This window comes from Leucoraja erinacea, chromosome 18, assembly GCF_028641065.1.
Source record: "Leucoraja erinacea ecotype New England chromosome 18, Leri_hhj_1, whole genome shotgun sequence".
Classification (NCBI taxonomy): domain Eukaryota; kingdom Metazoa; phylum Chordata; class Chondrichthyes; order Rajiformes; family Rajidae; genus Leucoraja; species Leucoraja erinaceus.
The window spans coordinates 4,204,283-4,217,269 of record NC_073394.1 but is presented as its reverse complement, the minus strand read 5'-3'; the positions used below and the strand labels follow the sequence as shown (position 1 = coordinate 4,217,269).

The following is a 12,987-nucleotide window of genomic DNA, read 5'->3' as shown; positions in this document are numbered from 1 at the left end:
ATTGTTGGAGAAACTCAGCGGGTGCAGCAGCATCTATGGAGCGAAGAAAATAGGCAACGTTTCGGCCAAAACCCTTCTTCAGGCTGATGGGGGGTGGGAGGGGAGAAGGAAGGAAAAGGGGAGGAGGAGGAGCCCGAGGGCGGGGGGATGGGAGGAGACAGCTCAAGGGTTAAGGAAGGGGAGGAGACAGCAAGGGCTAGCAAAATTGGGAGAATTCAACATTCATGCCATCAGGATGCAAGCTGCCCAGGCGGAATATGAGGTGCTGTTCCTCCAATTTCCGGTGTTGCTCACTCTGGCAATGGAGGAGACGCAGGACAGAGAGGTCGGATTGGGAATGGGAGGGGGAGTTGAAGTGCTGAGCCACCAGGAGTTCAGGTCGGTTATTGCGGACTGAGCGGAGGTGTTCAGCGAAATGATCGCCCAACCGCCACTTAGTCTCCCCGATGTAAATCAGCTGACATCTAGAGCAGCGGATGCAGTAGATGAGATTGGAGGAGATACAGGTGAACCTTTGTCGCACCTGGAACGACTGCTTGGGACCATGAATGGAGTCGAGGGGGGAGGTGAAGGGACAGGTGTTGCATTTGTCAAAAGCTGATCTCCTGAGCATGACATTGGTACAACTTTTACATTCTCAGACGACAGGATTACACAGAAAACCGTCTAGGCTTTCTTGGACTAGAGTTTATAGCCTCGGAATCTAGGACTAGAGGTCTTAGCCTCAGAATTAATGGACGTTCCATCAGGAAGGAGATGAGGAGGAATTTTTGAAATTAGAATCTGGTGGTGAATCTGTGGAATCGGTGAATCTTTGCAGCTGTTATCAGGCAACTGAACCATCCTACCACAACCAGAGAGCAGTGCTGAACTACTATCTACCTCCTTGGAGACCCTTGGACTATCCTTGATTGGGCTTTGCTGCTTTTACCTTGCACGAAACGCTATTCCCTGATCATGTATCTACACACTGTAAATGGCTCGATTGTAATCATGTATTGTCTTTCCACTGACTGGTTAGCACGCAACAAAAGCTTTTCGCTGTACCTCGGTACACGTGACAATTAACTAAACTGAACCAGCATCTGTAGTTCCTTCCGACACACACTTTTCCTCGGATTATTCAGGTATTGTACCTTTCTGTGCATGTACAGTGGGCATTGGGTGGCACGGTGGCGCAGCGGTAGAGTGGCTGCCTTACAGCGCTGGGGACCAGAGTTCGATCCGGACTACGGGTGCTGTCTGTACGGAGTTCGTACGTTCTGCCTGTAACCACTTGGGATTTCTCCGAGATTTTCGGTTTCCTCCCGCACTCCAAAGACGTGCAGGTTTGTAGATGAATTGGTTTGGTGTAAATGTAAAATGCCCCCTGTGGGTGTGAGATGGAGCTAGTGTGCGGCAATGGCTGGTTGGTGCAGACTTGATGGGCCGAATGGCCTTTTTTCGTGCTGTATCTCTGAACTAAACTACTCACGGCTCTGTTTTATTTCTGTGATACTAGAGTGGGATTTACATGTTGCAACTCGTTGACACCTACGCAGCTTCCTACTCCCTAGTCATCATTGCGATCTTTGAACTGGTCGGAGTCTCATACATATACGGTAAGACCGCACTATTTAATCGACCCTTGGGTGTACTTGTTTAAAATATTAACTACTCGAGATCAATATTTTGTGCCACCCACTGCCATAAGGCCATAAAGTGATAGGTGCAGAATTAGGCCATTCGGCCCATCGAGTCTGCTCCTTTACTCATTCATGGCTGATCTATCTCTCTCTCCTAACCCCATTCTCCTGCCTTCTCCCCATAGCTCCTGACACCTGTACTAATGAAGAATCTATCTACCTCTGCTTTAAAATTCTCTACTGACTTGGCCTCCACAGCCTGTGTCATGGAATTCCACAGATTCACCACCCTCTGACTAAAGAAATTCCTCCCCATCTTCCTAAAGGAACGTCCTTTAATTCTGAGGCTACGACCTCTAGTCCTAGACTCTCCCACCAGTGAAAACTTCCTCTCCTCATTGTAAATATTACTATCGATCTGTTGGCACAAGTTTTTTTCCCTTACTCAGTGTGCCTGGCAGCTCCTAAGATGCTGGATAATCAGTCGAGTTGATTGCTTTCTTGATGATATTGTGCGTTAAAAAAAAATCTGCATTTAAAAGCCAGATTACAGCACGTTGCCCCAGCTAATTCCTCCTTTGCTGTTTTAACGTAATAATTGCCACAAAATGACCCGCCAATTTCCAACGTAATCCTCTGGCTGCGGCAAAATGGTTTTGACATTTGACAGCTGATTGCAGAAAATCGCAGTGTGTACAATTTACCAGTCATGGGGAAATTACGGTGTCTCTTTCAACCCACCTCGTACTGTGGCTGAGAAGATTCTGTGAGGGTTTGCTGGTCTTGACCGCTAGAAAGACACAGGCGCTCTCGCACGGTGAGAAACAGGGCATTTAACCCAGTGCTGGTGCAGAAACATTGAAAATAGGTGCAGGAGTAGGCCATTCTGCCCTTCGAGCCTGCACCACCATTCAATATGATCATGGCTGATCATCCAACTCAGTATCCTGTACCTGCCTTCTCTCCATACCCTCTGATCCCCTTAGCCACAAGGGCCACATCTAACTCCCTCTTAAATATAGCCAATGAACTGGCCTCGACTACCCTCTGCGGCAGAGAGTTCCAGAGATTCACCACTCTCTGTGTGAAAAAAGTTCTTCTCATCTCGGTTTTAAAGGATTTCCCCCTTATCCTTAAGCTGTGACCCCTTGTCCTGGACTTCCCTAACATCGGGAACAATCTTCCTGCATCTAGCCTGTCCAACCCCTTAAGAATTTTGTAAGTTTCTATAAGATCCCCTCTCAATCTCCTAAATTCTAGAGAGTATAAACCAAGTCTATCCAGTCTTTCTTCATAAGACAGTCCTGACATCCCAGGAATCAGTCTGGTGAATCTTCTCTGCACTCCCTCTATGGCAATAATGTCCTTCCTCAGATTTGGAGACCAAAACTGTACGCAGTACTCCAGGTGTGGTCTCACCAAGACCCTGTACAACTGCAGTAGAACCTCCCTGCTCCTATACTCAAATCCATTTGCTATGAAAGCTAACATACCATTCGCTTTCTTCACTGCCTGCTGCACCTGCATGCCTACTTTCAATGACTGGTGTACCATGACACCCAGGTCTCGCTGCATCTCCCCTTTTCCTAGTCAGCCACCATTTAGATAACAGTCTGCTTTCCTGTTTTTGCCACCAAAATGGATAACCTCACATTTATCCACATTATACTGCATCTGCCAAACATTTGCCCACTCACCCAGCCTATCCAAGTCACCTTGCAGTCTCCTAGCATCCTCCTCACAGCTAACACTGGCCCCCCAGCTTAGTGTCATCCGCAAACTTGGAGATATTGCCTTCAATTCCCTCATCCAGATCATTAATATATATTGTAAATAGCTGGGGTCCCAGTACTGAGCCTTGTGGTACCCCACTAGTCACTGCCTGCCATTGTGAAAAGGACCCGTTTACTCCTACTCGTTGCTTCCTGTTTGCCAGCCAGTTCTCTATCCACATCAATACTGAACCCCCAATGCCATGTACTTTAAGTTTGTATACTCCATATTCTCTCCATACCCCCTGATACTTTTAGCCACAAGGGCCACATCTAACTCCCTCTTGAATATAGCCAATGAACTGGCCTCAACTACCTTCTGTGGCAGAGAATTCCACAGATTCACCACTCTCTGTGTGAAAAATGATTTTCTCATCTCATTCCTAAAAGATTTCCCCCTTATCCTTAAACTGTGACCCCTTGTTCTGGACTTCCCCAACATCGGGAACAATCTTCCTGCATCTAGCCTGTCCAACCCCTTAAGAATTTTGTAAGTTTCTATAAGATCCCTCCTCAATCTTCTAAATTCTAGCGAGTACAAGCCGAGTCTATCTACATAACGCTGTAACGCTGAGGCTCTATAAGGCGCTGGTAAGGCCACATTTGGAATATTGTGAGCAATTCTGGGCACCATGTCTGTGGAAGGGTGTGCTGGTTCTGGAGAGGGTCCAGAGGAGGTTTACAAGGGTGATCCCAGGAATGAGTGGGTTAACCTATGATGAGCGTTTGTCGGCACTGGGCCTGTACTCACTGGAGTTTAGAAGAATGAGGGGGGGGGGGGGGGGGACCTCATTGAAACGTACAGAATAGTGAAAGGCCTGGATAGAGTGGATGTGGAGAGGATGTTTCCACTAGTGGGAGAGTCTAGGACTAGAGGTCGTAGCCTCAGAATTAAAGGACGTTCCTTTAGGAAGGAGACGAGGAGAAATTTCTTTAGTCGGAGGGTGGTGAATCTGTGGAATTCTTTGCCACAGAAGGCAGTGGAGGCCAAGTCAGTGGATACTTTTAAGGCAAAGATAGATAGATAGATTCTTGATTAGTATGGGTGTCAGAGGTTATGGGGAGAAGGCAGGAGAATGGGGTTCGGAGGGAGAGATAGATCAGCCATGATTGTTCAGAAGCCTGATAACAGAGGTGGAAGAGTCTGGTGGTGCTCGCTTTCAAGCTTCTGTACCTTCTGCCGGACGGGAGCGGGGAGGAGAAGGAATGACCGGGGTGGGGCAAGCCATTGATGACGGCTATTTCTGCTACTCCATGATAGGTGTGAGCAGTGGAGACTGTTGCTGGGAGACGTGGTAGGTATCCAGGTAACAGATAGAACTGGGCAAGACTCCAATGACACCATTTTAATTAGCCCTGCAGTAAAATAGATAGATGCAAAAACTAGGAACTGCAGATGCTGGTTTGCAAAAGATGGACACACAGAGTGCTGGAATAACTACAGCAAGCCAGACAGCTTCCCCGGAGAACCAGGATAGGTGACGTCTCAGATCAGGACCCTTCTCAGGCTGATAATGTCATGTGGCGACACAAGTAAACTGCAGATCCTGGTATCTTAATTTAAAAAAAAACAAAGTGCTGGAGTAACTCAGCAGGTGAGGCAGCATCTGTGGAGAGGATGGACAGATGACATCCTGAACCAAAGCATCACCCGTCTATTCCCTCCACAGATGCTGCCTGACCAGCTGAGTTGCTCCAGCACTTTGTGTTGCCGTCGTGAAGATGTGTGCACATCTTTGACAAAGGCCAATGAATTGCTGCACAATCAGGGAATGGCTGGCAATAGAAACATAGAAACATAGACAATAGGTGCAGGAGTAGGCCATTCGGCCCTTCGAACCTGCACCGCCATTCGATATGATCATGGCTGATCATCCAACTCAGTATCCCATCCCTGCCTTCTCTCCATACCCCCTGATCCCTTTAGCCACAAGGGCCACATCTAACTTTCTCTTAAATATAGCCAATGAACTGTGGCCTCAACTACCTTCTGAGGCAGAGAATTCCACAGATTCACCACTCTCTGTGTAAAAAATGATTTTCTCATCTCGGTCCTAAAAGACTTCCCTCTTATCCTTAAACTGTGACCCCTTGTTCTGGACTTCCCCAACATCGGGAACAATCTTCATGCATCTAGCCTGTCCAACCCCTTAAGAATTTTGTAAGTTTCTATAAGATCCCCCCTCAAGCTTCTAAATTCTAGCGAGTACAAGCCAAGTCTATCCAGTCTTTCTTCATATGAAAGTCCTGCCATCCCGGGAATCAGTCTGGTGAACCTTCTCTGTACGCCCTCTATGGCAAGAACGTCTTTCCTCAGATTAGGAGACCAAAACTGTACGCAATACTCCAGGTGTGGTCTCACCAAGACCCTGCACAACTGCAGTAGAACCTCCCTGCTCTTATAGCTCGGACGTTTCCTGTAGGACTAGCCTGCAGGAGTAGATACCCAACATAAGTGGACGGAGTAAGCTGGGCAACACTCTGTTACCCACTACAGACACAATACACTTCCTTTCATGTTAGTATTCTTCAAGGATAAAGTTGCTCCATCAGAAAGCTCAGATACTACAACCTCCATGGCTGACCTGATGTAGATTCAGGGCAATGCAGTCAAGTATTTCCATACACTCTCTCCTTACTTTGGTTTTTTATATTGCCAAAAACAGTGAAATGTTAAGGTCACAAGGTCACAAGTGATAGGAGTAAAATAAGGCCATTCGGCCCATCTCTCCCATCCCGGTCATTCCTTCTCCTCCCCGCTCCCGTCCGGCAGAAGGTACAGAAGCTTGAAAGCGCGCACCACCAAACTCAGGAACAGCTTCTTCCCCTCTGTTATCAGGCTTCTGAACGGTCATATCATAAGCTAGGGTACTGTCCGATTCACCTCTACCCCATTGCGGACATTGGACTTTGTCTCTGGAACTGATGCGCTACAATGCTGAGAACTATATTCTGCACTCTGTATCTTCCCCTTTGCTCTACCTATTGTACTGAGTTTGACTTGGTCGTATCGATGTACGGCATTGTCTGACCTGATAACGTTTTTTGCTCAGTACATCACAAACCCAAACCTAAAACTCACTCTAAACCTTAAACCCTTGGCCCACGGTGCGAGTTTATTCCAAGAGCTCTCCCGAGTTTGCCCTGATTCAAACTGGGAGATTTACGGTAATGGCCACTCGGGGCTCTCGTGGACATTTTTCAACATGTTGAAAAATCTTCACGAGTCTTCCCGTGCTTACCTGCCGGTAGCGAGTCTTCCTGAGTACCTGCCGTTAGCGTTACGGACGTCCCCGAGCTCCGACGTATCCGCTACGTTCATTCTCCGTGCTTACCATGAGTTTGATTTTTTTTAAACTCGGGAGAGCTCTTGGAATGAACTCGCACTGTGGGACAGGGCTATTACCTGCTCAACATCATGAAGCAGCAAGGTATACAGTACTTCGCTCCGCCACAGTGTGGCGATCTTTCTGCAAGAAGCAATAGGTACAGAAGTGACCAATATACTGGGAGTACAACAAGCTGACATGTTCAGACATACCCTGAATATTTAAACAGGACGTTACAATCTGTAATAAACTCGCCTTATGTTACAAGTAAATTATTCTTTTTTTTTTTAAAGAATGCCAGACACGGGTAGTAAAATTTTGAAATTGATTTACATTCGAGATATGGGAAAATAACTCAGCGTTATTGTGGACCAATTGTTATTGCAAGAGCTATTGTTCCTGGAACAGGAAATTTATATCTCAGGGCATTAAATATTATTTGGATTTATATCAAAGCGAATGAAAAATTGCAAGGATTTGAATTTAAATCCAGTCAAGGCTTCGGAAAGATGAAGAGGAAAATAATTATATTTTCAGCCCCGAATCTAGGGAGCTCAAATTACAATTACAGTGAATATATTGACCAACAATAGTGGGACTGGAAGCACAAAGATCTTGCTTGTCATTCACTCACACAAATGTTTAGTCGATGGTTATTTGTCTATTTGCTCAATTCATATCTCCCCGAGAGAACGATTTTACAACCGCACACACGAATGATGTGTTTTGTGTAGGAAAGAACTGCAGATGTCGGTTTACACCGAGGATAGATACAAAATGCTGGAGTGACTCATCGGGACAGGCAGCATCTCCGGAGAGAATGGATAAATGGTGCCAACAATCCTGACCCCTCTTAAGACAGACACAATAGATAATAGGTGCAGGAGTAGGCCATTTGGCCCTTCGAGCCAGTCAATGTGATCATGGCTGATCATCCCCAATCAGTTACCCATTCCCGCCTTCTCCCCATATCCCCTGACTCCGCAATTTTTAAGAGCCCTATCTAGCTCTCTCTTGAAAGCACGAAATGCTGGAGTAACTCAGCGGGACAGGCAGCCGTCTTTGGATAGGGGGAATGGGTGACGTTTTCGGGTCGAGACCTTTCTTCAGACTGAGAGTTGGGGGGAGAGGAAGACACAGAGATAAGGAAGGTAAAGTGTGTGAAAACAAGCCGTCAAAAGAGATGAGTTTCAATGAACATGTAGGATGGATCATTGCTAGCTCGGAGAAGGTGACAACAAAGATAAAATGTAATCAAGGACAGTCAGGCTGGTTGGATAGATGAGGTGGGGAAGGGGAGGGTGCAGTATTTCCACTGCACTTGGAAAATATACCCAATAGGATATCGCTGGAGGAGTAATGCATTCTTCTTCGCTATGCTTGAAAATGTAACAAGCATAGACAATTAGGATGAGGGGGGGGCCTCAATGAAACTTACCGAATAGTGAAAGGCCTGTATAGAGTGGATGTGGAGAGGATGTTTCCACTAGTGGAAGAATCTAGGATAAGATGTCGTAGCCTCAGAATAAAAGGGCGTACCTTTAGAAAGGAGATGAGGAGGAGATTTCTTTAGTCAGAGGGTGGTGAATTTGTGGAATTCTTTGCCACAGAAGGCTGTGGAGGCCAAGTCAATGGGTATTTGTAAGGCAGAGATAGATAGGTTCTTGATTAGTGTGGGTGACAAGGGGTTATGGGGGGAAGGCAGGAGAATGGGGTTGAGAGGGAAAGATAGATCAGCCATGATTGAATGGCGGAGTAGACTTGATGGGCTGAAAGGGCTAATTCTGCTCCGAGAACTCATGAACTTACAGAAAGGCAGAGCAAGCTTATGTTCCACTTATATTTGATATCATCACTCTGTTAGAGTCAGGTTAGGCATAGGCATATACACAGAGAGTGGTGAATCTGTGGAATTCTCTGCCACAGAAGGTAGTTGACGCCACAGTTCATTGGCTATATTTAAGAGGGAGTTAGATGTGGCCCTTGTGGCTAAAGGGATCAGGGGGTATGGAGAGAAGGCAGGTATGGGATATTGATTTGGATGATCAGCCATGATCATATTGAATGGCGGTGCAGGCTCGAAGGGCCGAATGGCCTCTACTCCTGCACCTATTTTCTATGTTTCTATGTTTCTATTCCTTACAAATACAGATTTAGTTTAGTTTAGAGATACAATGCGGAAACAGGCCCTTCGGCCCACCAAGTCTGCATCGAACAGTGATCCCTGCACGCTAACACTGCCCTGCACACACCAGTGACAATTTACAATTTTACAGAAGCCAATTAGCCTTTAAATCTGTACCTCGTTGGAGTGTGTGAAGAAACCAGGGCACGTTCTCCTTGTGACCTCGTGGGTTTTCTCCGGGGGCTCCTCTTTCCTTCCACACTCCCAAAGACAAAGAGGATTGTTGGTTAGATACAAAACGCTGGTGTAACTCAGCGGGACAGGCAGCACCTCTGCAGAGAAGAAATGAGTGACGTTTAGGCTCAAGACCTTTCCTCAGACCCAAAACATCACCCATTCCTTCTCTCCAGAGATGCCGCCTGTCCCGCTGAGTTACTCCAGCATTTTGTGTCCATCTTCGGTGTAAACCAGCACCTGCAGTTCCTTCATTGGCTTCGGTAAAAAAATAGTAAATTGTCGCTTAGTGAGTAGGATGGTGTTGGTGTGCGTACGGGGTTGGTCGCTGGTCGGCGCGGACACGGTGGGCCGAAGGGCCTGTTTCCGCGCTGTATCTCTAAGGTCTAAAGAGTTGCTTTTACTCAGTTTGAAATTACCCCAGAGCAAGTGCAATGCGGGAATAATTTGACATTGGCTCTTGGAGTTGTCCTTGCACCAAACACCCAATGCTTGACAGATTCTGGTTTGATCGAGGGTTACACAATCTATGCTCCATTTGAAAGCTGAGAGCCAAACGTGGTCAGCACAGCTATTTAGTTTCAGCGCATTTAAGTTTCAATTGCTTGCAGGCGTACAGTCTTTATCTGAATAAAGCTGTCTCCTTAAGCCCCTGTCCCACTGTACGAGGTAATTCAAGAGTTCTCCCGAGTTTTCCCCTGATTCGAACTCGGAGAATGTCCGTAGCGGGTCCGTGGGAGTTCGTGGATGTCCCGTAGCGGCTCGCTCGTACGAGTAAAAAGTAACAATTTTTTTAATCACGAGTATTTTTTTACTCGTGGACATTTTTTGCAGCGATGAAAAAACGTTACGTGTTTACCGGATTTCCTGAGTATTTACCGTTAGCGTTACGAGCCGCTACGGGACATCCATGAACTCCTACGGACCAGCTACGGACATTCTCCGAGTTCGAATCGGGGAAAACTCGGGAGAACTCTTGAATTACTTCGTACAGTGGGACAGGGACTTTAGTATGCACTCAGTGGGCTGGAAGGCTGTATCTCTAAACTAAACTAATAGATTGAAACCTAATGGTTGTTTGGACAAATCTATTTAAAATTTTCCTTGAGCTGCATCCCCTTTGATCCCTCAGTTTCACACCTCACCCTTCCATATCTCTGCGTCTCTCTCTCCCCTGACCTGAAACGCCAGGGTTCTCGACCTGAAACGTCACCCATTCCTTCTCTGCAGAGATGCTGCCTGTGCCGCTGAGTTACTCCGACATTTTTTGTCTGTTTTCAAGCGAGAGTTACTGTAGGTTTAGCTCTTGGGGCTTTAGGAATCAAGGGATATGGGGGGAAAAGCAGGAACGTGGTACTGAATAAAAACATAGAAATTAGGTGCAGGAGTAGGCCATTCGGCCCTTCGAGCCTGCACCGCCATTCAATATGATCATGGCTGATCATCCAACTCAGTATCCCGTACCTGCCTTCTCTCCATACCCCCTGATCCCCTCAGCCACAAGGGCCACATCTAACTCCCTCTTAAATATAGCCAATGAACTGGCCTCAACTACCCTCTGTGGCAGAGAGTTCCAGAGATTCACCACTCTCTGTGTGAAAAAGGTTCTTCTCATTTCGGTTTTAAAGGATTTCCCCCTTATCTTTAAGCTGTGACCCCTTGTCCTGGACTTCCCTAACATCGGGAGCAATCTTCCTGCATCTAGCCTGTCCAACCCCTTAAGAATCTAGATGATCAGCCACGGTGCTGGCTCGTATGGGCTGAATGGCCTACTCCTGCACCTATTTACTATGTTTCTATGCGTCTGTCCTTATTATAATGGCAATCAAGAGCTGTAGCTGAATATGGAAATGTCACGGCAGGCAATTTTTCTAACCACTCCCCTCATTCAAAGGACAGTGCTTAACGCTGTGTTTTTTGTGCTAACAGGATTGAAACGATTTTGTGAAGACATCGAGATGATGATTGGATTTCAACCCAACTACTTCTGGAGGATTTGCTGGGCATTTTTCACTCCTACGATTCTTACAGTACGTACCTCCACTTCAAAGAGTCCAATACGTTTCATTATCCAATGTGAATACGTCCACTAATAACTAACGCATATTCCATTAAACCCTTTTGTGAATGCGATGCGGAAGTGTACAATATTGGGGGGCGGCACGGTGGCGCAGCGGTAGAGTTGCTGCCTCCCAGCACCAGAGACCCGGCTTCGATCTTGACCGCGGGTGCTGTCGGTGTGGAGTTTGCACGTTCTCCCCGTGACCGCGCGAGTTTCCTCCGGTTTCCTCCCACATTCCCACAAAGGCTTGGAAAAATTGTAGATTCGTTGGGTTCTGCATATTGTCCCTGGGGTGTAGGATAGAACTCGTGTACAGGTGAACATTGGTCAGCATGGACTATGTGGGACGAACGGCCTGTTTCCGTGCTGCATCTCTAAACTAAACTAATATATTGAAACATGGGAGCTGTTTGGACAAATCTGATTGCAGTTGCATGGTGATGAGTTGACTAATCACACCAATGAATCATTACCTACAGATATAACCCCAGGAATGAGTGGGTTAACCTATGATGAGCATTTGTCGGCACTGGGCCTGTACTCGCTGGAGTTTAGAAGAATGAGGAGGAGGGGGGGGGGGAGGGGGGGGAGGGGGGGGGGGGGGACCTCACCTCATTGAAACATACAGAACAGTGAAAGTCCTGGATAGAGTGGATGTGGAGAGGATGTTTCCACTGGTGGGAAAGTCGAGGGCTAGAAGTCTTAGCCTCAGAATTAAAGAACGTTCTTTGAGGAACGAGATGAGGAGAAATTTATTCAGTCAGAGGGTGGTGAATCTGTGGAATTCTTTGCCACAGACGGCTGTGGAGGCCAAGTCAGTGGATATTTGTAAGGCAGAGATGGATAGATTCTTGATTAGTTCGGGTGTCAGAGGGTATGGGGAGAAGGCAGGAGAATGGGGTTGGGAGGGCGAGATAGATCAGCCGTGATTGAATGGCGGAGTAGACTTGATGGGCCGAATGGCCTAATTCTACTCCGATGACTTATTATCTTTTAATACAAACAAGCCCCAAGGATGGAGAGGTTTTGGTACCAAGGCCACAGATAGCTGTTTCTCCCGTACTTGGGACCTATTTGCTGCTGGCAATTTTTCTTTTCTTTTCAATCCTTTGACTGTTCAAGACAGTTCAAAAACTCTTTAATAGGATAAGATGCCCAAGGAACAGGGGCACCACAGTGGCACAACTGGTAGAGATACTACACGATAAAGCTTTATTTATCCCAGCAGGGAAATTGGTCGGCCACCAGTCATAAAACACAACAAGATACATGAAACGTGAAATTAAAGTAACAAGTGAAAAGGATTGGGAGGGGATTCAGTCTCAGTCTACCCCACGACAGAAGGGGGGAGGAGTTGTACAGTTTGATAGCCACAGGGAAGAAGGATCTCCTGGGACGTTCTGTTGCTGCATCTTGGTGGGACCAGTCTGTTGCTGAAGGTGCTCCTCAGGTTGACCAGTGTGTCATGGACAATAGACAATAGGTGCAGGAGTAGGCCATTCGGCCCTTCCAGCCAGCACCGCCATTCAATGTGATCATGGCTGATCATCCCCAATCAGTACCCCGTTCCTGCCTTCTCCCCATATCCCCTGACTCCGCTATCTTTAAGAGCCCAATCTAGCTCTCTCTTGAAAGCATCCAGAGAACCGGCCTCCACCGCCCTCTGAGGCAGAGAATTCCACAGACTCACAACTCTCTGTGAGAAAAAAGTGTTTCCTCGTCTCCGTTCTAAATGGCTTACCCCTTATTCTTTAACTGTGAAATGGAGGGGGTGAGGTAGAGCCACTGCCTCACAGCGCCAGAGACCCGGTTTCGATCCTGGCCTCGGGGTGCTGTCTGT

At 46.9% G+C, this 12,987-nt stretch overlaps 1 protein-coding gene across 1 annotated transcript in view; it reads left to right on the top strand.

The window, feature by feature from the left end:
* slc6a5 (solute carrier family 6 member 5) overlaps positions 1–12,987 on the top strand; it is a 77,208-nt gene that overhangs the window by 57,821 nt on the left and 6,400 nt on the right. Inside the window, exons 13-14 of the mRNA XM_055649176.1 lie at positions 1,502–1,601; positions 11,015–11,115. Of these exons, the coding sequence (XP_055505151.1) occupies positions 1,502–1,601; positions 11,015–11,115 (201 nt within the window). The remainder of the gene's footprint in view (positions 1–1,501; positions 1,602–11,014; positions 11,116–12,987) is intronic.